This window comes from Cololabis saira, chromosome 3 (assembly GCF_033807715.1).
Source record: "Cololabis saira isolate AMF1-May2022 chromosome 3, fColSai1.1, whole genome shotgun sequence".
In the NCBI taxonomy this organism is placed as follows: domain Eukaryota; kingdom Metazoa; phylum Chordata; class Actinopteri; order Beloniformes; family Belonidae; genus Cololabis; species Cololabis saira.
Window position 1 is genome coordinate 54446796 of NC_084589.1, and position 27759 is coordinate 54474554.

General features: G+C 45.5%; 1 protein-coding gene across 1 annotated transcript; it reads right to left on the reverse strand.

The window, feature by feature from the left end:
* Positions 1–151: 151 nt before the first annotated feature.
* Positions 152–27691, reverse strand: LOC133440544 (dyslexia-associated protein KIAA0319-like). The gene is made up of 16 exons (XM_061717840.1): positions 27591–27691; positions 24297–24351; positions 23445–23992; positions 23304–23370; positions 22578–22652; positions 12867–13043; positions 11848–11989; positions 11631–11779; positions 10149–10300; positions 9830–9968; positions 9599–9758; positions 8133–8269; positions 5469–5591; positions 4371–4461; positions 4127–4212; positions 152–1577 (listed from the first exon to the last, which is right to left on the reverse strand). Exons 2-16 carry the CDS (start codon positions 24340–24342, stop codon positions 1411–1413), a joined length of 2259 nt encoding a protein of 752 aa, XP_061573824.1. The 5' UTR covers positions 24343–24351; positions 27591–27691; the 3' UTR covers positions 152–1410.
* Positions 27692–27759: the final 68 nt, after the last annotated feature.

Below are 27759 nucleotides of genomic sequence, written 5' to 3' on the forward strand. Positions count from 1 at the left end.
GTTTTTGCATAGTTATGCGGAAAATCCCAGAAAGCACACAATACACTGAATGTTAAAAGTTCATTTTTATTGGGTGTAATTGATGTCAAGACACCCAACAAAACACAAAAAAATCAAGAAAAATGTGTTTTTCATGTCACAATCCCTTTAAGATGTAAGATGTTTGCTAATTTAACTTTAAGATGTTTGCTAATTTTGCTAATTTAAACAAGTGCCGGATCATTTTGTTTGTTATCTGGTGATCGTTGCCAAACTTGCCAACAATATGATTTATTTATTTTCTTTTTAGACATCTTTGAAGATTTAAATTTCCTAGATGCCACTAATCCTTTAAAGGAGGTGTAATATGTAACTCTGCCACCTGGTGGTCGGAGGTTCAATGACGCGTCTGATTTGACTTTTTCACAGAAGAAAACAGTTACAGGATTTAAATGTTTAAACTTCGTCTCAACCTGCTGCCGTTAGTTCCCCCCTGAAAGGGGGCGTGGCCACATGTCCATCCTGACCTCTGATTGGCTCTGGTTAAGCCCCGCCCACCATGAAAGCGTCAGCAGTCGTCACTTCCTCCTCAGCGTTTTTATTAACAGAGAAAATCAACAATCATAAAAACATTGAATCAGATGTCAGGACCCTTAAGCTCCGCCCCCAACAACTGTCCATCAGCGTTGCCATGGTGATGACATCACATGCAGAGGGGGGGGGGGGGTCTCCTGGTACCAGTACCAGGGGTGGTCTCTGACGTCTCTAACTCATGTTCTTATAAACTAAGTCCAGATATCTGTTTGTACCTGTGAAACTGAATTAAACATGAAATTGTAACATGACGTTTGTTTTGTTTTTTGAGCCGAACTTGGATAAACAAATTTAAGTTTCGAATCCTTCAAAATAAAAGCCCTAAATTAAAGTTCTGAATCCTTCAAAATAAAAGCCCCAACTGGACCTGGATCCCGGTCCTGGGATCAGGGGGATTAGGAATCATAGCAACTTCTGCCGTCGTTAGTTTATAACTTCAACCCGTAACCATGACGACGGTGAGGCGGTTCCTGCAGGTCCTGGTCCCTGCAGGTCCTGGTCCCTGCAGGTTCTGGTTCCTGCAGGTTCTGGTTTCAGCCAATCAGCTTCTATTTATAACCTATGACATCATCAGTGGGCGGAGTCTCAGGTCCTTTTAGTCCGGGTTTGGTGCAAAGTTAAGACGACCCGGGTCTCGATCCCCGAACTGGACCGAATGTTCTTGTAAAGGACGAAAGCGGGTCTGGACCAGGTCCAGGACTTGGTCTTGGATATTCCGACCCGGGAGGAGGTCCGACCCGCCTCCGAGGTTCTGCTCGTCCTTGCAGGTCCGTCCTCCGGGGGGTCGGGGTCTCAGTCCAGTACTGGGTCGTCCTGGCGCCGCCACCGTCCCCCCCGTCACCCGAAGGCGTTCCCGTTCCGGGCCGGACCCCCGCCCCGGTTCTTGAGCCGACCCGGTCCCGGTCCTGGCCGGTCCCGGCTGAAGACGGAGTCCTGGTCCGAGTCCAGCTCCGACTCCGACATCATGAGGCTGGAGTTGTGCTCCGTGGAGCGGTGCTTGATGCCTGAGACGGAATAATACATGTTAACGGATTTATTAATGGATTTATTAACAGATTTATTAACGGATTAACCTTGAGATGAATCATAAAACACACAAGTACAAAACACTTACATACAACATACATAACACATAAGGCTCTCACACAAACACACACCAGTCCCAAGTATGGAGCTAGAACAGTCTCGTAATTCACAAATGCACATGCTGAGCCACAAAATGCACAGGACAAAATTCACAAATGCACAGACCAAGATTCACAAATGCACAGACCAAGATTCACAAATGCACAGACCGATCCACAAATGCACAGGACAAGATTCACAAATGCACAAGACAAAATTCACAAATGCACAAGACAAAATTCACAAATGCACAGGACAAAATTCACAAATGCACAGGACAAAATTCACAAATGCACAAGACAAAATTCACAAATGCACAGACTGATTCACAAATGCACAGGACAAGATTCACAAATGCACAAGACAAAATTCACAAATGCACAGGACAAGATTCACAAATGCACAGGCCAAAATTCACAAATGCACAGGACAAGATTCACAAATGCACAGGACAAAATTCACAAATGCACAGGACAAGATTCACAAATGCACAGGACAAGATTCGCAAATGCACAGACGGATTCACAAATGCACAGGACAAGATTCACAAATGCACAGGACAAGATTCGCAAATGCACAGACGGATTCACAAATGCACAGGACAAGATTCACAAATGCATCTGATTGGTTGAAGATCCTTCCGTGTTAAAAAAAAACGTATTTGTGGATCGAGTCACGTCAGAGGAGTCTCAAAAGTCACACACAAATGCAGCGCAGCTCACAGACAGAAAAACGTTTGTAAATCAGGTTATATTTGTGTGTAGCATCAAAAATACATTTGTATATCTTGTCCTACGCACGTGTGAATTGTTCTGTGCATTTGTGAATTGTTCTGTGCATTTATGGATCGGCGTGTGTATTTGTGAATTATAAGACTGTTTTAGCTCCATACCCAAGAGCACAAGTAAATACTGCATATAACACAGTAATAACAACAAGAAAAACAATATTAATAATAGTCATTATCATCATTATTATACAATATATGAAGAAATAGATACATCATATATAAAATAAATAAATACAAGTAAAATGAGAAGGCAACACCACTAGAGGGAAATACATGGTTTATTGAGGTTGGAGAATAGTGAGTTTTTAAAGAGATGTAATGAATTAAGTCTTCTTATATTAATGGGTAAGTTGTTCCAGTCTGACGGGGCTTTGAACTTAAAAGCACGTCTGCCAATTTTTTAAACGTCAAAGGACCGAAAAAGAAGAGTTTTTGAGTGTTTCTGAGAGAATATGAGGATGTATATGGAATCAGATATTGTTCTAAGTTGTTTTATGTATTTATTGTATTTATTTAATGATACACTGGACCTTCAGTTAGACCGGGATATTAATTATGATCACATACTTCGCTAAGAAATGTATACTTTTACTTTGTAAAGATGATTCCCCTCCAACTTTCAAGTTCTTTTTGGATCAAATGTCAGTTTTTTTACCGATAGAAAAATTTACTTTAGAAAAATACAACTGTGGTCAAATCATAAGAGTTTTGGTCTCCATTATTTTCCAAACTGGAGAACTAGTTTGACTGGACCTTTCTGACTGTAACCAGACCATTTTTGTGGGAATATTTTTGACAGGAGGAGTTCTATGAGGCTTCATCGGTGCGTTGCCTCATCTGCAAAAATCTTTGTTTGTTTGTTTGTAGTGTCCATATGTACCAGCTGCTATGATTATATCCTGAACTGGTTTATATCGCTGGAATCACAAGAATCTTAGCTTTCCAAAGACATGTTGCATGAGAACCTCACGTAACATGAGCTGGTGAAATGAGCTAGTTTTGTAAATTATGGACGGATTATGGACCGACGGCCCACGGACGGGCCGTCAGAGCGGCAACGGGTTTAACAAGAGTTTATTAGAAGAGCCAATTCTGAACAGCAGAAAAATCACTTCATAGGATCTCTCTCAGTTACTGATGTTTTATTACTGATGTATATATCACTGTGTCGTCTGCGTATAAATGTATTTGACAGTTGGAGGCACGTTGTGGACGGTTCTGTTGGACCTGGTTCTGTTGGACCTGGTTCTGTTGGACCTGGTTCTGTTGGACCTGGTTCTGTTGGACCTCCAGAACCATCAGAAACCAAAGAATCCAAATCAAACATTACATTCAAAAGAACATTTAAAGCCAGTATGTTAAGGAAATATAATGAAATATGTTAGTTAAGTCGGCCGGCAGATATTTTATTTTAGTTTTTTATTTACTTTGTTGTTTTTTAATTTACGTTCTTTGTAAATTGATTTCTTGGGAAAAAGGGGCAGATTAAATAAGATTATTCTTCTTTCTGCTCCCTTTCATTCACAATTTAGGGACGTTTGTGTTTATATTAAATTGTTTGTTGTTTTATTTTATCAAGGAATGAAATAAAGAATAAATAAAATAAAATAAATCAGCTAAGCTAATAAAGTGACTCACTGAATCTGGGCCGCAGCTCCAGCTCCTCGTCCATGTTGTCCAGGATGGAGTACTTGGTCTTCCTCCTCAGCCGGGGGTCCCTGGACCTGGACAGGAGTAGAGGTCAGAGGTCAGGGGTCAGAGGTCAGAGGTCAGGGGTCAGAGTCAGGGGTCAGAGGTCAGGCAAGAGGGGGCGGTTCTGAGGTCAGTCAGAGGTCTGGGTCTCAGGTCCTGGTCCAGGTCCAGGACCAGGTCCAGGTCTCACCTCCGGCAGCAGCAGACGAAGGTCCAACCGGCCGACAGGATGAAAACGACGAGGACGAAGCTGCTGACGATCACGTACAGAACCCTCCACTCTGGGGGGAGAGACACGGGTCAGGGACCGGTTCTGGTCAGGGGGAACGGTTCTGGACCGGTTCTGGTCAGGGGGAACGGTTCTGGTCAGGGGGACCGGTTCTGGACCGGTTCTGGTCAGGGGGAACGGTTCTGGTCAGGGGGACCGGTTCTCAATTCAATTCAATTCAAATTGGCTTTACTGGCATGAATGTTAACCATTGTTGCTGAAGCTACATATACATATGTGGCAGGGTGGAGGAGCTGCAGCCACTCAGGCTGACGGGACACAGGTGTGGCCCGTCAACCTCTCCACCCTGCCATCCTTATAAGGGAGAGACAGAAGCAGCAGAGGAGGACTGGGAAGCTGCTGCTGGTCGTGGTGCTTGTGCACGTGTGTCCTGGGTGTGAGGTTCCAGTAAATAAAAGGGTTCTGCACTAAACTCCGTGTCCTCTCTGTCCTGTCGGTCGGGCCCCGTAGCACTCGCTCTGCTACACTGGCGCCCGACCGAAAGGATAGAGAGGACACAGAGTTTTGTGCAGAACCCCTTATTCAAGCAGAATCACCACCACACGTGCACAAGCACAGCATCCCACACGACATCAGCAGCTTCAGCTTCAGTCTCCCACCACCTTGCTGCTGTCCAGCCCTGCCTTATAAGGCTGGCAGGGTGGAGAGGCTGACGGGCCACACCTGTGTCCCGTCAGCCTGAGTGGCTGCACCTCCTCCACCCTGCCACAACATACAACAAACCACAATACAATTCATACATGAAATATTAAGAAAAAAAAACTCACTGGGTTTGTATGTGTATATATATTAAATATAGTAATAATGCACATATATATGCCTTAGATTTTACATTAATAGGTGTGTGTGTGTGTGTGTGTGCGTGCGTGCGTGCGTGCGTGCGTGCGTGCGTGCGTGCGTGCGTGCGTGCGTGCGTGCGTGCGTGCGTGCGTGCGTGCGTGCGTGCGTGCGTGCGTGCGTGCGTGCGTGCGTGCGTGCGTGCGTGCGTGCGTGTGTTACCACAGTTGCTGTCTCCGTCTCCGAGGTAACGGCGGACCAGGTTCTCCGTCCAGAACGGGTCACAGACGCACTGCTTTGTGATTGGATCACACTGGCCCCGCCCAGAGCAGTGGAGCAGACACACTGGATGGAAACAGAGATTAGATCCGTTCAGTTAGCACTTTACACAGGAAAACCAGGAAATAAAACGTTCCTGAGCCGGTCTGAACTGGTCTGAACCGGTCTGAACGGATCAGAACGGGTCTGAGGCCACGTTTCCACATAGCCGGGTATTTACAAAAATGGATATTTCCCCCTCTACGTTTGGAAAAACACCATCATTTCCACATAAATATCTGTTAAGGTGCTATGAGCAGCCAAACCTACAGGGGGCAGTGTAACGAGAAGATAAAGTCATGCTAGCCAATCAGAATCCTGGAAAAAAACATCAACAAATGACACGAGTAACTTCCAGTTACTTCCAAGATGAACCAGAGTCTTTGGTTTGGAGTGACAGAGAAGTGGAGTTACTTTTATAACTCCACTTTTATATCTATGTTGGTTTAAATCATATCTATCTGACAGGTTCCAGTTTGTTCATGTACATGAGGTTTCTTCAGAACAGTCAAGGGTCTGTTATGGTGTTCCGCAGGGTTCAGTTCTAGGGTCTGTTATGGTGTTCCGCAGGGTTCAGTGCTAGGGCCAATCTTGTTTAGTTTATACATGCAGCCGTTGGGAAGTATAATCCAGAATCACGGCATACACTTTCATTGTTATGCTGATGATACGCAGCTCTACTTGTCTATGAAGCCGGATGAAACAGAACCGTTAGTTAAACTTCAGGCATGTCTTAGGGACATCAAGGACTGGATGTCCAGAAATGTCTTGCTTCTAAATTCAGATAAAACAGAGGTTATCATTCTTGGTCCAGAGCATCTTAGGAAGGGATTAGATGGTGTTGCGATGGCTTCCAGTGCAACTGTGAGAAACCTTGGTGTTGTTTTCGATCAGGATTTGTCGTTTAAACCATATGTCAATCAGGTTTGTAAAATAGCCTTTTTAGGAAAATCCTCTCGCAGAGTGATGCAGAAAAACTAGTTCATGCGTTTGTATCTTCTAGACTAGATTACTGTAATGTGTTGTTAGCAGGATGTCCAAGTAATTTGCTGAATAGGCTCCAGCTGATCCAGAATGCAGCAGCACGAGTGCTGACAGGAATCAGCAGGAGAGACCACGTCTCTCCAGTGTTAGCGTCGCTCCATTGGCTACCTGTAAAATTCAGAATTCAATTTAAAATTTTATTACTTGCGTATAAAGCCCAAAACGGCTTAGCTCTGCAGTATTTACAAGATTTGATAGTGCCTTATGTTCCTGGCAGAGCTCTCTGTTCTCAGAGTGCAGGTTTACTCGTAGTTCCTAGAGTATCTAAATGTAGATTTGGAGGGCGGGCGTTCTGCTATCAGGCACCACTACTATGGAACCAACTTCCAATCTGGGTTAAGGGGGCTGACACCACCTCCACCTTTAAAACTAAACTTAAAACCTTTCTGTTTAGTAAAGCCTATAGTTAGTGTTTAGTAAACCTCTAGCTGGTGTTGGTAAATCTCTAGGTAGTGTAAACTTTAGTGTGTCAGAGTCGCTCCTGTAGTTTCTTGTGCTGGCCCCCCTTCTCCTCCTTTTTCTCTCTTTTGTCCATGTTGCAGCATCCTTTGCCGGACACCGGAACCTGCAGGTGGTCGTGGGTGGCTTGTAGCTTGCATTACGGAGCACAAGTCTTTCCCTGACCCTGCACCCCAAACTGGGACTTGCTGATTGGGCCGGAGCTTCGGGAGCTGCGTGCTGGCCTGCGGTCCCCACCCCCGGTCATCCCGTTGCTGGCCCCCCCTTCTCCTCCCTTTTCTCTCTTTTGTCCTGCAGGTGGTCGTGGGTGGCTTGTAGCTTGCATTACGGAGCACAAGTCTTTCCCTGACCCTGCACCCCAACCTGGGACTTGCTGATTGGGCCGGAGCTTCGGGAGCTGTGTGCTGGCCTGCGGTCCCCACCCCCGGTCATCCCGTTGCTGCTTCCACCTGCCTGCTGTGCTGTTGCCGTCCCTGACCCACCAGTCTGGCCCTCGGCAGGAGGGTCCCCCCTGATGAGCCTGGTCCTGCTCAAGGTTTCTTCCCTCCTAAAGGGGAGTTTTTCCTTGCCACTGTTTGGCTTAAGGTTTTTCTCCCACTAGGGGAGTTTTTACCTGCCATTGTTTATGTAATAATTGCTCGGGGGTCATGTTCTGGGTATGGGTCTCTGGAAAGTGTCTAGAGACAACTCTGTTGTATTAGACGCTATATAAATAAAATTGAATTGAATTGAATTGAATTTTAAGTGTGACGTTAGAATATAAAACAGGTAAAATACAAGAAAATATTGACAGTTACAAACTAATTGTAACCACAGGTGTCACTCATGACGCTGGTGACGTTTCTGTCTCATAATGTGACGTTCTGAAGCCTAAATGTCCGTTTCTCTCCGTTTACAAGCAAACGTGAAGACGGAGGTTTTAAAAATCTACACTTTGGCCGGAGTTTTCAGAAATGATGGTTTTTGGAGACTTTGAGCTTCGTTTTCGTGTAAACGAACGGCCAGAACGCAGGAAAACACCTCCGTTTTTGCTCCGTGGAAACAGGGCCTGATGTCCTCACTCACCCACGGTGTCCACCCGCAGCACCCGGAACAGCAGGTAGTCCGTCTTCTCTCCCAGCAGCTGGTTCCTCAGCAGAGACACCACCCTGGAGCCGGAGAGGGGCCCCCCGGGGCCCCCCACGGAGAACCGGAGGACCGTGCTGCACACACACGACAACGATCAAGGATCAACGACAACTGTCGACAGGAAACTAGCACGTTCTGGTTCAGCAGCCGCCGGACGCTTGTGTGGCGATTCGTTATATCTGTTACTCCAATTACTTTCCAATACTCTAATTACTCTAGATCTCCCCAGATCCCTGTAGATCCCTCTAGGCTTCCAACCAGAGGAGCTTAACTCCCTGGTATTATTCAAATATCTGCATGTTGAAACAAAACGTACATAAAATGGAAAGGAAGTGTTTCTCTGGTAAGTCTGTAGACTCTTATCGTGAATGGAAAGATTCAGCTCCGGGTTCCTAAACACTGTAAATGGTAAATGGTAAATTGTAAATGGTGTCCCGCAAGGTTCCATCTTAGGACCCCCTGTCTTCATTATTGATTTGAACGGCGTAGGCCGAAACATGAATGTACATCTTTACGCTGATGATACTGTTGTCTATTGTTGAGCATCTTCAAAGATCTGCCTCTCTGTTCTTCATTCTCTCTGTCTGTTCTCTCTTTTCCTGCTTTTTCTGTATGTTATTATTAAATTACTGATAAATTCAGTAATTCAGTCATGACTGAAGTTCTTACGTCAGGATCTGAGTGCAGACGGATGATTTCATTGGCAGCGGCGGCTGGTGATAAAAGATTTGGGGGGGGCGTGGACGGAGTTACACTCCACCCACGGTCACTTTCCTGCTGCTGGATTTTTAGGTCTGGTTGTTCCAAACTCCTTAATCAGCTTCTTTTCCTCCGGCGAACACCTCGTGAAATTATTATTTTGTAATGAAACAACCAAATTTAGTTTTTCTGCTGCCATTGTCTCCTGTCTTGTCGTTGTGACTCCGTTTGTAGCGAGTGACAGATACAGTAACGCGTCTACACTGTCAGGGGAGGGACTTTTTATTGACAGCTCATGAATCAATCAGATTGGATGAAGAATGACAGAAAACTCGCTGATTGGCCACGGAGGAGAGTCTTTGAGTAACCAATTAGAGACCAGCATGAAGTCACATGGAAGAAAAGTTTTAACAACATACTATACACACTCATTTGTATTTCAGTCTGCACAAAAAACAACTGAATAAACCCAGTATGGGATGGGAAGGCTTGGAAAATTAAGTCAGACACATTTTATGAGTGCACAGATGTTATAATTACTTTTTATTACGTCATTTATGTGTACTGTGTCTATATTTTTCCTGTAATTTTAATGGGGGCGGCGCCCTAGCGCCCCCTATTGACAAGCCGCCACTGTTCATTGGTCCAGATCCAGAACCCACCCGAGGTGCCCCGGCCCCCCAGAACGGTTCCCCAGAACCCACCTGAGGTGCGAGCGTCCCTGCAGCGCTCGGACCTGCACGTCTCGGTCCAGGACGTGCATGAGGGCGGCGAGCTGCCGGACCAGCGTGTCCCGCTGTGACACGCTGACCTGGGAGATCTGGACCAGCATCTCCAGCTCCACCTGCTGGACCCCGGAGGACTCTGGGGAGACATGGGGGGGTAAGACCCGGCTGGGGGGGTGAGACCGGGCCGGAGGCTGACGGAGGCCTCACCTGGCTGCACCTCCACCGTTGCCGTGGCGACGCTGGAGCGTCCGCGGGCGTCCGTCACCCTCAGCTGGAACAGGTAGGTTCCCTGGACCAGACCGGACAGGTAGAGGGACGGGAGAGTCTCCGAGCCGTACAGGACCACCTGGGGGAGGGGGGGGGGGGGGGGGGTCAGACCAGAACCAGAACCAGAACCAGACCCTAACGCTAACAGGGACAGACATCAGCCCTGGGCATCTACAAAACAACGTTTCAACAGAGCATGAAATATGAATAAAAACATTTGATCACAATTAAAAACCGGTTTGAGGGCGAGAGGACGCACCCCGGCTGCAGGACTCTGGCCGTCCCGGGTCCACTGGTACCGGACCTGGCTCTGGTCGCCGTCGGTTACGGAGCCCCGCAGGACCAGAGAGTCGTTGGGCAGGACCAGGGTGTGGCTGCCGCTGGCGTGGGCGACCGGGGGGGGAGTCCTGGCTGGGGGAGAGACGGGTGAGAGAGAGACAGAGGTGGTGAGAGAGAGACAGGTGGTGAGAGACAGGTGGTGAGAGAGAGACAGGTGAGAGAGAGACAGGTGGGGAGTGGTCTTCTTCCGGCTCTCGGTGAAGGCGGACACTTTTCTGCTCCTCTCCCTCCCTATCTGCCCTGCTGCTGCTTTTGTCCTGTCTTGTCTTCAGAGTCTCTCTTTTTCACTCCTCCGAAACTCTACAATCATGGAATTGATTAACTGGTCTCTCAGCACAATTGACCAAATTTTCTCGACCAGAAGTCAGGGGGTAAGGGAGCCCTCTTGCCCCGATGGGACATTTTTTACTGGATACACAATGGATTCCTGGAAACATTGGAAACCGTTGTGTTTGGTGATTCTGTCTGTCGAGGACGTTGAAGATGCTTCATAATTTGATTTATGATAGCAGGATTTCTTCTAATTGGAGGGGGGGGATTCCTTATCTACCGACAAACGCATAAGTCGTCGACAGCTGTTCTGGCTCTTTCAGAGCTGCCGGACGTGGCTGAAGGATCAAGCAAGGTGATCAACACTCAGACTTTAACGCTGGGGGAGCAAAGCCGTAAGCTGGATGTGATTCTTGTCGCCGCCGGTGAACAGAATCTCAGGCTGGCGGCGTCTTTGAGCTCATTGGCAAGATGGATAAGACCTTGGAGAAGTTGGAAGCTCGGCTTGGCGGGAATTGATCACAAATTCGTCTGATTGGAGTCGCCATTGATGAACCAGAGACTGAAGGCAGACGGAAAATTAGTGGAGTCCGTCTGTTCTTTGCAATATAATTGTTGATTCTATAATCTGGCCTTGACAGGGCAGCTTGACCCGCTGCTCCAGTCACAATCTCCCTGGTGGAATATATATATATATATATATATATATATATATATCCCCTCTTATCAGCCCCCCTGAGACGGTCGCCGGGTTCGAGCGCCACGAAGGCCGCGGTCCTCACTTGGATCAACTGTGCCGGGACCCCCCTTCCCCGACTTGCCCAGCTCCCACACCCATGCAAGTTATAATGTTGTTTTGTTGTGTGTATGTTACTTTTCTGTGCTGAGGTGTTTTTTTGCACCTTGACACTAGGTATTTAATACACAGTGTGAAGATGCCTTTTTTTTCTCTCCTCCTCCATCCCAGGGTCATCCTTCCTCCAAGAAATGGCGTCCGTATAAATGTTGCCATCGGTGTGAACCGGAGTCAAGTTCTCTCGTCCGATTTATGTCTGACTTGGCAATAAATCTTTTTCTGATTCTGATTCTGAGAGAGGTGGTGGTGAGAGAGGTGGTGGTGGCGTTAACTCACCCTCCTCCACCCTGACGCTCAGCGAGGCGCTGTCCTCCACCCCCTCCTGGTCTCGCACCGTCAGCCTGAAGGTGTAGCGTCCGGCCCGGACCCCCGTCACCGTGGCAACGGCCTGGTCGGCGGCCTCCAGCCGGGCCCCGGGGGGGCCGCTGTGGACAGGGATCCGGTCAGAGTCTCAGAGACCGGCAGGGCCGGCGTTTCTCGGCCGGCGGCTCACCTCACCACCTCCCAGCGGTAGCTGCTGACGCCGCGGTCGTCGGTGCTGCCGCTGCCGTTGAGCCACAGGCTGCTGAGCGGCAGGAACAGCTTCCTGTCGGGGCCCACGATGGCCAGCGGGCCGCGGTTTGACCCTCCGACGTCTGAGGAAACCGAGACTGAAGGATCAGGTTTAGAAGCAACAACTGAAGTTACAACCACAAGCTCCGACCTTACAAAATAAAGATTACAAAATAAAAAAAGGATCCTAATCATGAGAGTTCAACGTAGATCTGGGAATCATCTGCATAAGCTCTGACTACGGTTGTCTTGGTGTTTCTTAAAGATTCATATTCAAAACCGTTAGCACGTAACAGACTCGATAGGAGGAAAGTTTCTTTTGTCAACCAAAATTATGACTAAATATCATTGTCAACGAACCGTTATCACCTGAGGAAAACAAGACGAAAATGCTGGTTATGTGACAATAACGATAATTAAATATATGATGCAATATCGTAGAGGAATAAAAACCAGACGAAATGTTCTACCAAAGATCCTTAATGTCCATGTTTTCGGTAATTTCCTCGTTGTTTACGTCACGTCCTCAATCCCAGTCACCACAAAATAAATATGTTGTAAACTCAAATGAGAGTCTTCTGTATCTGGAATGAATGTATTCTTGAGTCTATAAGGTAACAATAATAGAATAATAAGATAACCTTGTTTGAATTGTAAAATGGGTTTGGATAAATACAATCTTTGACTAAAACTAGACTAAAATTAACAATTCTGACTAAAATAAGACTAAAATGCTCAGACTTTTAGTCGACTGAAACTTGACACGACTAAAAGGAGAATGAACGTGACTAAAACTAATAAAAACTAAAATGATAGCTGGACCCAAAGACTAGAACTGAAACAGGCTGTTAACAACAACACTAACTCTGACCTCTGCAGAGCATCAAAAACACCAGCAGGAGGTCCAGAACCAGAACCAGAACCAGGTCCAGAACCCAGGGAGGGCTGGTTCAGTCGTACCTGCAGCAGCAGCCGGCGGCATCGAGGTTGAAGGCACAATGCAGGCGGCCAGGGAGGATCTGGGGGGGTCTGATGGGACCGGAGGGGGGGGCCCAGCGGTGGCGGTCCGGGTCAGAGGTCGGGGGTCATCGGTCCGGGCCGGAGGTCCGGGTCTGACCGACCCCGACTGCAGCGCGTCTGGAAGAGGGAGGAGCTTCTGTGAGAACGTTCAGGAGATCAACTGCTGCCGTCGTCCTACGTTTGTCTACAAACATCTAGAGATACCGATCGATCGATCAACCAATCGGTATCGGCTGTTAATGGCCCTATGGGTTTTGATCGGAGTTCTCAAAATAGTTCAAAGCCGATCTGATGACGTTTACAACAACGTTCTCACATCTCAGACCCCGGTCTCCTGAGGGGGCGTGGCCATCTCTGGGAGGGGGCGTGGCCATCTCTAGGAGGGGGCGTGGCCGTTTCCACAAAGCATCAGCACTGAAAGTGGCGTCGCCCGTGTGTTGTCCGACATGGACAACAAACTTGCAGTTTGCAAGGTGTGTCCAAAAGAGGAGGAATGTTACCAAGGATTTTCAACACAACGAAGTTGATAAGACGTTTGAAAGTTTCTCACATGAAGGAGTTTATTGAGTTTACAAAGTTGGCAGAGAAAGAACAGGAGCAACGCCGCTAACTCAGCTGTAACAGAGACCTATTTAACGACAGCAACAACAGCAAGAAAAATAAAGAACTACATCATCAGCGAATGGATTCATATTGATCATCATTTCTGTTGTAGAAGACATCGGGTTTAAACGCGTCGTTAGCTGCTTGGATCCCACTTTGCACTGCAGAGTCGTAATTATTTCACTGATGAATGTCAGAGTTTTACCAGAATATATACCGTCACATCCAAACCCTGAACCTCACTAACCCTCACGCAGGACGACAGTCGTGTCCGTCGGCTTCACCAGTGACATTTGTAGTTCTACTGTGAAGAGTTTCCTCACACGCGGCGGATGCTATCGATAAAGCTTTAGCAAAGGTTAATAAATGATTCATTTTTATTTTAAGATTTATTCCTTTTTCCACAGGGCCCTCAGGGGGCTAGAAACACCCCTGAGTAGGACTGACCACAACTCAAGCACAGGAAGCCCACCGCAGATACAGATTTCAAACTAAAAGCAACTCGCAAACAGAAAAACTAAAGTTAGAGATTAAAAAACATAAGGTGTTAAATAGGTCTGTAATTAATTAATCATGACTAATGTTGAATAAAAAATAATTCAAAACCAAACTGAATATGTAAACTGCATGTGCTGATTAACTAAATGTGTCTGTGTGAAACTAAAGTGCATTCTTCTGACTTTAGAATGAGACAACCATTCTGTAACAGGCACAAGATAAGGGGGGCCCCCAGCAATAAACTTTGGGCCACCCCCCCCTTTCTCTAAGAGTAATAAAACTTGTTCTCGGACAGAGAGCGGCAGATCTGGCAGGACGATTGAAGAAGCAGGCTGCAGGAGCTCTGCTCTGCTAGATCTCCCTCATGAGGCCTCTTTAATTATATCCCAGTCTTGTGTCTTTATTTAACTTTTCCAGCTTAATCAACAAACCCGGGGTGATCAATTCAATCACACAAATTTGGGGGCTCGTCCGGGATTGAGAAAGAGGAAAAGAGGTAATTATGAAAGAACAGCTGGTTACGAAAAAGGCGAAGGACACGGGCCGCGGTACTTTCAGGGTAAGCAGGCCTTTTTATCTGCATTGGATATCAATCAAATCAAGTCTGTGTCCAGAGTTTTAAAGGAGCATGAGGCTCCTTTTAAGAAATGAGACTCTCTAGCGCCACCCTTCACCACGACGGCCGTTGGGGGTACTGCAGCCAACAGTGAAGCCGGCACGGGAGAACGGGGAGAATGTGCATGCAGCGTCATGTGACGTCACATCCGCAGCCCAGCGCGGGAAATTCTGGACCGAATTGCAGCACATTTTGCAGCAACAGCCTGTTCAAGGCAACGGAGAGATACACTAGAGGAAACATTCTTTTGGGTTTGGAACGCTTCATCTGACATTATTACTAGAAAACTTAAAATGTATACGGATTTCTTTTATAAATCTTGCCACAATCCGGCCTCAAGCTCCCTTAAGTAAATACCCAGCTGCTGAATTTCATAACTGCTAAATTTAAGGAATGATAACTGCTGAATTTAATAACTGCTAAATTTAAGGAATGACAACTGCTGAATTTAAGAACTGCTAAATTAAAGAACAATTGCTGAATTTAATGACAACTGCTAAATTTAATGAAAAAAAGAAGGACAAGGGCTGGAAAAGGAATTAAAGAGGAAATATATAGAAAGGGTTAGAGGCCCATAGAAGAATGTTTATTAACGGTTAAAGTCCCAGGATGTTGGGGTTAGAGACCCTTTTTAAGGTAACAGGGTTATTGAAGAACCCTGTTACCATAGAAATTCTTTTTTTTTGAAACTTTGTTTTTATTTAGGTTTTTGTTGAGCAGGTAAGGTCACTTTGGGCATCAAGGAATACATTGTTACAATACCAAGTACATACAGCATATTGTTACTACTCATGAATGTCACAGGTCATACAGGTGGTATAATCAAGAGTCTCTGTTCCCACCGATCCAGTCCTCACTGTCTCAAGTGTCCATATTTATGAGAATTATATAGATGATAGATCGAGCAGTAAAGGGAAAAAAAAAAAAAAAAAAAAGCAATACAAATATGAAAATAAAAACAGGTTCACAAAGTTGACATGGAACAAAAGCAACATCTGTCCTTCACTCAGTCCCACAAACTGCCAATCCCCATGTGTAGGTTCCATTTCTGCCAATATTTGTTAAATTTGTCTTTACATAGTCTGATGGAGAAGGTAAGTTTTTCCATTTCATAAATATTTTGAACGATGGCTGTCCACTCTCCTTTGGTAGGCGGGTTTTTATCCAGCCATTTTTTAGTTATTGCTTTTTTCCCTGCTATCAGCAGTATCTTGAGAAGATACTTGTCTGGTGTGGTAAAGTCTTCTGGTATGTTACTCAAGTAGATGATTGTGAATTCGTGTTCGATCTCAAAGCACATTATTAGTTTAATTTCCGTTACAATGTCCAGCCAGAATTTTTGTATTTTTGGACATTCCCAAAATATATGGAAGTGGTCAGCCATCGTTCTATTACATTTCCTCCAGCAGTTCCCTGACTCTGGTGTCCCATTTTGTAGGCTTGTTATCTTTGGTGTAATAAAGAATCTAATCACGTTTTTCCAAGCGAATTCTCTCCATGTACCGGAACTGGTAGTTGTGGACAACACAGAGCAGACATTGAACCAGTCCTCCTCCGTTATGGATATATTTGCCTCCTTTTCCCACTTATTTTTGACATAAAATGTAGAATGGTCTCTGGCAGACTGTAGGACCGAATACAGTTGTGATACTAGTTTTTTTGTAGATCTACCTGTATAGGCCTCAGTGACTACATTGATGAGATCTGTGTCAGGGTTTTCCATTTGTATGTTTTTATCATAGTGGTGCCTTAGTTGTAAATATCTATAAAAATCCTGTTTCTCTAAACCATATTTGTCTATGAGGTATTGGAAGCTCTCCAGGCGCGTGCTGGACGAGATCCGACAATATGTTGTGATACCATACCAAGTCCATTGTTTGAATCTAGCATCCATTTTGGCGGGTGCAAAGTCTGTGTCGTACGCTAGCCATCTCAACCTCCGTATTACGCGTTCCAGTTTTTGTTCCTTGCATTCCTTAAACCAGATATTCAGTGGGACCTTCGTCCAATTACTTAATTGTCCTGCGTGTGTTCTCATGAGGGTTCTATCTCCCACCAGTGCCTGGAGGGGGACATCCAATTGATTTATTTCTATTTCTTTCCATCTAGCCTCATATTCGGGGTTACACCAGCATATTAAGTATCGTATTTGTGCTGCTTTATAATAGTCTTCTAAACATGGGAGTGACATGCCACCCTCATCTTTAGGTAGTTGTAGTGTTTTGAAGCGCACTCTGGGCTTCTTACCCTTCCAAATGAACCTAGATAATGCTCTGTTCCAATTGTCAAATTGTTTCTTTGGTATTTCTAGTGGTAAAGACTGAAAAAAGAAGAGTAACCTTGGCAGGATGTTCATTTTTACGGTTTCTATCCTATCGTGCAAACCAAACATTAATGGGGTCCATCTCTCCAGATCTAATTGTATTTCTTTTGTAATTACGTCATAGTTTTCCTTATATATATTATTCAGGTCTTTAGGTATGTTAATACCTAGGTATTTAATTGTCTTTGCATTCCATTTAAATTTGTATCTATTTCTTATATTATCAGGGGGTGAGTAATTGAATGAGAGCACTTGTGTTTTATCTATGTTTAATTTGTATCCGGCATACGAACCGTATCTATCCAGAAGAGACATTAGTCTTGGGAGACTGGTCTCTGGGTTGGAAAGTGTCATCAGTACATCATCGGCATATAAGCTAATTTTGTGTTCTGAACCTTTCATTAAAATTCCAGATATTGAGTCATCCTCCCTTATTGCTTGGGCAAGTGGCTCTATAAATAATGCAAAGAGGGCGGGGCTTAAGTTACAACCTTGACGACAGCCACGTTTCAAGGAGATTGTGTTTGACAAACTTCCATTTACTTTGATTCTGGCGGTTGGTTGATGATACAAGGAACTAAGACATTTTACAATTTCCTTTCCAAATCCCATGCGTTGTAATACCAGGTATACAAACTCCCAACGACAACAATCAAAGGCTTTTTCTGCGTCCAAGCTAATTGCTAACGTGTTAGCATTGTTCTTACTCATGTTATCTATTAGGAATAATGCTCGTCTGACATTATCCTGTGTTTGCCTATCCTTAATAAACCCACATTGATCGTCATCTATCTTATCTGGAAGAATGTTTTCTAACCGTTTAGCCATTATTGACGCAAATAGTCTATAATCTATGTTAAGGACAGATATTGGCCTGTAAGAACTACATTTTGTTTTGTCCTTGCCGGCTTTTGGTATCACAGAAATTATAGCCTGTCTCCAAGATACAGGTGTATCACCGCCTTTAAGTACATGATTAAAACATGCTTTAAGTGTCCCTATTAATGAGCCTTTAAATGCTTTATACCATTCAGCCGGGAAGCCGTCACCTCCTGACATTTTATTAGTTTTCAGTCTAGATATAGCCTCTACAATTTCTTCTGTTTCGATATCTGTAGTTAACATTTTATTTTGATTTTCACCTATCGTTGGTAAGTCCAGGGACTCCAGGAAGTTTTGTACTAGGGAGAGTTCTGCTGCTGGTGGTTGAGAGTATAATTTTTCATAGTATCTTTCAAAGGATTTCTGTATCCCTTCCGTAGTGTAATTCAAGCATTTAGTGTTGGGGTCTTCAATCGTAAAGATAGATCTTTCATTTTGTTGTTTACGTAATCTCCATGCCAGCACTTTTCTTGCTCTGGGGCCATTTTCATAATATTTTTGCTTCAAATATTTGAGTTGTGTTTCCACTTGTTTATCAAGTATCTCGTTAATTTCTCTTTTTGTTGTATGTATCCGTATCAACGTTTGAGGGTCATTTGAAGCAACATATTGTTTCTCTAACTCTCCCAGTCCTTTAGTTAAGTCATTCAGTTGTTTCCGTTGCTGCTTCTTGTGTTTAGAAGACCACATTATTATTTTCCCTCTCATCACTGCTTTTGCTGCATCCCATAATATGTCAGGTGTTATATCCTCAGTACTGTTAAACTCTAAGTATTCCTTTATTTCTTTTTCGTTGTATTCCTTAAATTCTTGACTATTTAGGAGGCTTGTGTTTAATCTCCAAATAGTGTTCTTTGGCTGTACGTCTAAGTGAAGCCTCAGGTACACTCCTGCATGGTCGGAAACGTCCCTAACACCAATTTTACAGTCTATGATTCTATGTCTTTCCGGTTTAAACATGAAGAAGTAGTCCAATCTGCTGTGAACCCCATGTGGGTGGGAAAAGTAGCTAAATTGTTTCGCGGTTGGATTGAGGTCTCTCCATACATCAAACATCTCAGTGTCTTTAACTAATTTTTTAACATATACCGATTCCAAATTGGTTACTTTTCGTGGGTTTGATGAATCCTGGGATTCCATCTGGATGTTAAAATCTCCCCCTGCGATCAGCGTACCCGAGGCCTCAGTGACGATTAAATCAAATATTTTCTTAATTATTACTTTGTCCGTTCCCGGTGGTCTGTAAACATTAAGTAATGTTACTTCTTTAGAATCCAAAAGCCCATTAATCATAACATATCGTCCTTCCTTATCTGTAAACTGTTTTTTGAGTTGAAAGGTGACCTTATTTGAAATAAGTATTGCCACCCCCCTAGTATGTCCATTGTATGATGAGTAGAATGTATTTTTAAAACCAAGTTTTTTCAATTTTTCATGTTCATCCCGTGTCATATGAGTCTCTTGCCAAAAGATTATTTGTTGGTTCTCTCTCTTCATCTTAGCTATAAGCTTGCCTCTTTTGATTGGTCCCTGTAGCCCATTAACATTAAGAGTAACTACTTTATATTCTTGTTGTAACATATGTTATCCATTGGTATACAATTACTTTTCCTGCTAGCCCAAATGACCTTAAGTTGCCTAATGCGATTTCAGTTTCAGTAACAACCTTCAACAAAGTGAAAAAATAAAACAAAAAGGATACAAAAACTCCTTTTAACAGAACTTGCTTTTCCGCAAATAAGGCTCCTCTTGAAGGAGCCTTGTGGGACCTTGTATGATCAAAGTCCCGATAGGGAGTAGTCCCACTATGTAGCTGTAGTGGGGCCCTATATGGCTGCATGTTAGCCATAGAACAAGAAAAAGAAAAAGGGTAGAAAATGAAAGTAAGGTGGAGATGGTTCGCCAGTAAACTAGTTCCGACTTTGTGAATTAAGTCTATTTGTAAGTAGGATAATCTTATATTAGTTGAGTGGTGGTCCTAAAGTAGGGCAGGCAATGCTTCAGTATGGTCAAAGAGGCAGTTTGATACGAAAGTGAAAATAAAAAAAAAAATAAATAAATAAATAAATAAATAAAAAAATAAAAAAATAAATAAATAGAATTAAGATAAGTGACAGCAGTTAGCATTATTTTAGTCGTCCCCCAGTGTTTGGTATAATTCTCTCCCATCAATCATTTGCTTGTTATCCTTGTACCGTCAAAAAGATGAAAAAGAAAAATAAATAAAAACATACATATATAAACGCATATACATCCATACATGCAAGCTGGGGAAGACCCCCCACACCAAGGGGAGAGGACCGCGCACCCCGCACCCGCCCACGACAGGGCCACGCCCGCCCCAAAGCCCCACCGCACGACGCGCCCCGCCGCACGGCCCCGCCGGGCACCCAGCGAACTAAGTCCGCTAAGCATCCAGCGAGGCCACACAGCGCACCGCGCCGCGCAGCAGAACCACGACGCAAACACACCCCTGCCCCGAGCACACACAGGGCGCGCGCCCCCCCACCCCAAGCAGGGAGGCCCCCCCCCAGCCCGCATCCCATGCTGCACATACACGCGGGCGCACACACGCCCACACACGCACGCGGGCGCACACACGCCCACACACGCACGCGGGCGCACACACGCCCACACACGCACGCGCGCGCACACACACACACACACACGCGTCATGTCACACTCACAGGTCCCTGAATAATTATCTGCCTCTCTGAATGAAATGATAAAAGAAAAACCCTGAAATTAGCCTACATCCACCCTAAGTATGTTTTCCTATGCTAAGCCAAGTTACAATTTCAGAAATGTGACACATCTTTTAGTATGCATAATAAAAATAAAAAATAAAATAAAATAAAAGTGCCCGCTAGATTAGGAGGGAATCTCTGAGTCCTTTAGGCTCCTCATAATCAAGTGTCCATTCGAGCCCAATGCTATATTTATTCTGTCGACGTGTTGGTGAAATCAGATTACCCAAATTTAAAACAAAAAACACATAAACTGCACGAGCTGCCGTAAGAATAAGGGGCGATGCGCGCGCGCGCACGCGGACGCGCCCGCGAGCGCGCGCGCGCACCACCACCACAACCGTTCATCTCTGTCCGTGACATGTGTGCGCGCAAACCGGCAGCTCTCTTCCTCCTCCGCGGGGCATAATAAGGTCAGCTAACATTATGATGTGTCATTCTGTGAATGTGTACACTTATCTACATGTCCGTGATCGTCGTTTAATCTTCTTCTTCATCGGGGAGTCTTCTGAATTGTCGCAGCCTGTCTTTGTATTGAGATCCCCGGTGCGCCTCCGTGGTTCTTCCTTGTCGCGGCTGCGAGTCCATTACGCCCGGCTCGCGGTCCTCTCCACGGTCGCGTCGCCTCGCCACCGTCTCCCACGTAGAAAGCAGTTGGATCTCTTCTTGTAGCGGTTCTGTAGGGGGTTTAACCACGGTAATCTGGAAGCCTCGTCTCGCCATGTCCCTCGTCGCTTCTGTCGCGTTCTGGTACACTTTAACGCCTTCGTCGTAGAAGACGCGCATTCGGAATGGGTAGGGCGTGTGGAACTTTATTTTCTTGGATTTTAGAACCTTCCGTGCCTCGGTGTATTCGGCGCGTCTCTTCACCACCTCTGGGGGGTAGTCATGGTCGACATAAAAGCGCACGTTGTCACACCACAGTTCTTTCTTCTGCCACGCTTTTTGTATTATATCCTCTTTGACTCGGTAACACCCGAACTTGGCCACAATCGATCTGGGTCTGGTCACATCAGTAGGTTTTCGTCCCAGCGCTCGGTGGGCGCGCTGTATGTCGAGGGCCGTGTCCTCGGGGAGACCGAGTGCGCTTTTCAGCAGTTTATCCAGGAATGCAATCATGTCGGTGCCCTCTGCGTCTTCCCTTATCGAGTAGAAACGCAGGTTCTCTCTGCGCGAACGCGCGTTCTGGTCTATCATGGCCGTTTCCATTTCTGTTTGGCGTTTGGTCAGCTGTTTGATAATCTTTAGCGACGCATGAAGCAGGGTCTCAGTCTCTTCAATTCTCCCTTCTGCCAGGCCCAGTCTGTCGTCTGTGTTCTTCATATGTTGTTTTATTTCGGAGAATTGCTGCTGGTTTTCCCTTCGGATCTCCTTCAGCTCAAGTAGAATGCTCCTCACGCCGGCCTCGGCCACGCTGCCGCCGGCGTCATGCTGCTCTTCTCCCGGGGAGTTGTTCCGTCTCGATTCACGGTCCATTTCTGTATCATTCATAGTTCTCCTACTGCCCTTACCGGCCCCTTTCATCCTTTAGTGTATATTCTGCAAGTATTGTTTCAAAAAGTTATTTTCAGGGCCTATTTATGCAAAACCGTCGGAGAGCTTGTTTTTTAGGCTGCCATCCCTTCGCTAGCGGAAACGGAAGCACCATAGAAATTCTAAAGTCAGAGTCGGGCTGACTCGGGGCAGAATAATCCCCTGGGCGGGTCCACCGGGTGATCAGAGTAGTCTACCTCTGACCCTGAAGAGGAAGAAGAAAGAAGAAAGAAGATACATAGGGTGATCTCTGATTAGAGATCTAAAGGGGCATTGTTGAATAAATAATAATTCAAAACCAAACTGAATATGTAAACTGTATGTGCTGATTAACTAAATGTGTCTGTGTGAAACTAAGAGCGAACTTTTCCAGCTCAATCAACAAACCCGGGGTGATCAATTCGATCACAACACTAACGTGCTAATTGGTCCCCCGGGTCAGAACCGACCTGCTGGTTGGTCGGGGGAGACCGTGGGCGGTCTCTGCTCCACGGGGTTTCCCGGGGGCGTCGTCAGGGGCGGACCTGCAGAACGACACGTGAAACTTTTGATCAACGAGCAGGAAGTGATGTCATATGAGCAGGAAGTGATGTCATACGAGCAGGAAGTGATGTCATACGAGCAGATCAAAGGAAGTGATGTCATACGAGCAGGAAGTGATGTCATATGAGCAGGAAGTGATGTCATACGAGCAGGAAGTGATGTCATATGAGCAGGAAGTGATGTCACACGAGCAGGAAGTGATGTCATATGAGCAGGAAGTGATGTCATACGAGCAGATCACAGGAAGTGATGTCATACGAGCAGGAAGTGATGTCATACGAGCAGATCACAGGAAGTGATGTCATATGAGCAGGGAGTGATGTCATACGAGCAGGAAGTGATGTCATACGAGCAGATCACAGGAAGTGATGTCATACGAGCAGGAAGTGATGTCATACGAGCAGGAAGTGATGTCATACGAGCAGGAAATGATGTCATATGAGCAGGAAGTGATGTCACACGAGCAGGAAGTGATGTCATACGAGCAGGAAATTATGTCATACGAGCAGGAAGTGATGTCATACGAGCAGGAAATGATGTCATATGAGCAGGAAGTGATCACACGAGCAGGAAGTGATGTCATATGAGCAGGAAGTGATGTCACACGAGCAGGAAGTGATGTCATTGGCTACCTAGTGTTCCGGCGGCGCCGCTGGTCCCGGTGGGGGCGGGGGGGTCAGAGCTGCTCGCCGTCTCCGTCTGCAACACAGAGAACCTGTTGGTTTCCATGACGACCAGGTGACCTTCAGACCGACATCAGAACCTTCACTCACCGTCGTCTCCGTGGCAACGGGGTCTGGCGGTCCCCCCGTGGCCCCGTCAGACGGTCTGGTCTGGACCCCCCTGGTCGGGTCTCTCTCTGGACCCGGTTCCGACCGGTTGAACCTGTTCCCCCGGTCTTCCCGGCCCTCCGGGTCCAGGTCCAGGTCCAGGGTACCAGGGGCCCCGGCGAGGCCGAGCTGGGGCCCCTCGAAGAGCGCCAGGTCCTGGAGGGCCTCCAGGTCCTCGCGGGCCTCCAGGTCCTCGTCGCCGGGCTCGGGGGGGTCCGGGGGCCCCGGGGGGGCCGTCCTCCGCAGGAAGGCCAGCACCGAGTCGGCCCCCGGCCGGTCCCGGGGCCGGCAGTCCCCCCTGCGCCGGCAGCTCAGCACGTAGCAGCGGCCCTGGAACAGCCAGGCCAGGTCGGAGCCGGGGAGGCCGCAGGCCGCCGCCACGCACTGGGGGAGGGACGCCGCGCCGGGGACACGCCGGATCCCGCTGCCGTCCACCGCCGGGGACGCCACGGCCTCCGGGAAGGTGGCCCCCTGCTGGCAGGGAGGAACCGCTGCAGCCCAGAGAAACACATGAATGTCAATCCTTAAAGCACTGGAGTCAAATCCTCCAATAGTGTAGAAATAGCGGTATTGCAGTCTGGACTACAAGTCTAACGACAACAAATATAAGTTTAGATGTAAAAATGCAAATAAAAACAGCATTCATTTTAAAATCTCAATCAGATTGTATTTGAAGAGGAAGATAAAGGGTTGAAGGAGATGTCTAAAATAAAAGGTGCTCCAGCTGAGTCATTAACTGAATATATGAATATATCTAAAGGAGTTCCAAGGATCTGCAGCATTGAGAGTTTTTACCTTCCAGGCCGTGAAGCAGCAGCAGCAGCAACGTTTCCCTCCACATGGTCTGAATCTGCAGGAAATAAACACCTTCAGAAACACAGACTGGTAATGAGATCCAGCAGAAACTATCAAGGATCAGAAAAACCAAGCTGGTTTAGTGGAGAAATAAACTATTAAAATAAACTTCTTTTAAAGCTTCCTAAATAAGAACATTTCAGTCCTTCAGTGTAATAAAGTTGAACCAAGACTCAGATATTCACCGTGTTTCAATCCAAAAACCCTTTACACGAACAGACTTCACAAGTAACTTATATAGTATATATATTACAAAGATTAAATGAATAGAATAAGATGAATTTTATTACTTGCGTATAAAGTCCAAAACGGCTTAGCTCTGCAGTATTTACAAGACCTGATAGTGCCTTATGTTCCTGGCAGAGCTCTCCGCTCCCAGGGTGCAGGTTTACTCGTAGTTCCTAGAGTATCTAAATGTAGATTAGGAGGGCGGGCTTTCTGCTATCAGGCACCATTACTATGGAACCAACTTCCAATCTGGGTTAAGGAGGCTGACACCACCTCCACCTTTAAAACTAAACTTAAAACCTTTCTGTTTAGTAAAGCCTATAGTTAGTGTTTAGTAAACCTCTAGCTGGTGTTGGTAAATCTCTAGGTAGTGTAAACTTTAGTGTGTCAGAGTCACTCCTGTCGCTCCTGTAGTTTCTTGTGCTGGCCCCCCCTTCTCCTCCCTTTTCTCTCTTTTGTCCATGTTGCAGCATCCCCTGCCGGACACCGGAACCTGCAGCGTGGGAGTGAGGGGGGCAGGGTAACGGCCCGGTCAGGCGGGGGAGAGGTTTGTCCGTCAAGACTCCTCTCCCTGGCCCTGACCCTTCTCAACCTTTCCCCGACCCTGCACCCCAACCTGGGTCTTGATGATTGGGCCGGAGCTTCGGGAGCTGCTGCTGGCCTGCGGTCCCCACCCCCGGTCATCCCGTTGCTGCTTCCACCTGCCTGCTGTGCTGTTGCCGTCCCTGACCCACCAGTCTGGCCCTCGGCAGGAGGGTCCCCCCTTACGATCCTGGTCCTGCTCAAGGTTTCTTCCCTCCTAAAGGGGAGTTTTTCTTGCCACTGTTTGGCTTAAGGTTTTTCTCCCACTAGGGGAGTTTTTACCTGCCATTGTTTATGTAATAATTGCTCGGGGGTTCATGCTTATGTTCTGGAAACATCCTGGAGACACTACTGTTGTATTAGACGCTATATAAATAAAATTGAATTGAATTGAATGAGAACAAAATACAAGAATACAATAAAATGAAAAAATAATAAAAAATTTTAATAAGTTTGAAATTAAATTCTGCCAAAATTCACTAAAACTAATCAAAAGGAGGGAGAAAAGGTGTGTTTTTAAAGCCGATTTAAAAACTTCAAGTGATCGTGCAGATCGGACGTGAAACAGCAGTTTATTATAATTATAATTATAATTATAATTATAATTATTATTATTATTATTATTATTATTATTATTGTTATTCCAGGGCTCTGTCTCCTCCAGTAGCAGCTGATTGGACGATCTCAACGACTCAGTCAGATATTGGGGGGCTAAGCCATTAAGAGCTTTAAAAACAATCAATACAATTTTAAAATATATGCTAAAAGCAACAGGGACACCACCCCCCCACCCCCCAAACCCCCCCGACCAACATTAGTGTCGCCAACCGTCCCTTGACAAACGGAATCGTCCCGTATTTATAAACTAAAGTCCCGTATTGAGCTGAAAAGAGACGAACTTTGTCCCGTTTTACTGAGTATAAATGGCATTGATACAGAAGAGAATCAGGGCCGTGTAGGAGAACAAATATTTGGGGGGGGAAGACTTTTTTTTACTGTGCACTATGTTGAAATACAATTTAAAGAAAAAAGTCGTAATATCGAGATTAATGTTGAAGTACAATTTTGTGAATAAAGTCGAAATTTTGTGAATAAAGGCGAAATGTTCTGAATAAAGTCGGGTCACTACTGTCTTACATATTGACACCATTTTGCCCATCTTACAACATATAGCTCTGTTTTGAGTCGTAAACTGTAGGTAATCTGTTCCATTAATCGTATTTCCTCAACAATATCACGCCATTGTCTCAGGTCAGGTGGGTCCATTTTCAGCCAATTTCTTGTAATGGCTTTCTTAGCCGCAAGAGATAGAATCTTAACGATGTATATGTCTTCTTTGCTTATTACATCCCCTGGTATCAGTCCAAGGTACATAACTCGTGGATCCTTAGGGATCTTATATCCCAAAGTTTTCTCCATGGCTGTTAGGATCCCATCCCAAAATGCTTGCATTTTTATACATGCCCAGAAAATGTGAGAGTGGTTGGCACTCAATTGCCCACACTGTCTCCAACAATATTGTCGTTCACCCAATTGTTTATTTTTAATTGTTGGAGTAATAAAAAATCGAATTAAATTTTTCCAACCAAATTCCCTCCATCCTTTTGAGCTTGTTGACGTGTGTTTTTGTTTGTGGGTTTTTATTCTAATTACACCTGAAAACGACCAACTTCCCTGGTTTTTATTCTTATTATACCTGAAAACGACCAACATCCCTGGTTTTTATTCTTATTATACCTGAAAACGACCAACACCCCTGGTTTTTATTCTTATTATACCTAAAAACGACCAAAATCCCTGGTTTTTATTCTAATTACACCTGAAAACGACCAACATCCCTGGTTTTTATTCTTGTTATACCTGAAAACGACCAACATCCCTGGTTTTTATTCTTGTTATACCTGAAAACGACCAACATCCCTGGTTTTTATTCTAATTACACCTGAAAACATCCCGGACCAGGAAGTGGAGCCGTTTCAGCACCACGCAGCGCGGACAGCGCCACCAGGATCCAGCCCAAAAACGTAGCAGCTGCGCTAAAACGCATCTTCATCAATAAAATCCCTCAAATTATTATTATCTAATATTTTATAATGATGTTAGAATCCCAATTTAACAACCTTAAATTCGGCATATGTGTAGATGGGCAACATTGGATCCTTCCATGTTTAAAATCCACATCTGTGTGCTGCTCACCGGGTTTCCTGCTGACAAACATCTGCTGAGGCAGCTGATTTTAGATTTTAATCTAAATCAAATGGAAACATAGAAACCACGTGTGGACAAATAAACCACGCCGAATCCAGCCAGACACGCGGAGGAACGCGGTTTACGCATTTTTTGGGTGATTCTTCCATCTTTTCACACAATTAAGGCAAAAAATATAGTTTTGTAGACGGAGTTCGGCTGATGGGACACACTCACCAGTGCAGGTTTCCACCTGTCCCAGTTGGAGACACAGGGATCATACTGGGGGAACTGGAAGAGGTTTAATCCGCGGTGATGCCAGTTTGTACCGAGAAAAACAATCACCAACCAAAGTCCAGTTAGCGCAGGTGCGTCCTAACATCCGGTACTGACCTTCACAATAAAA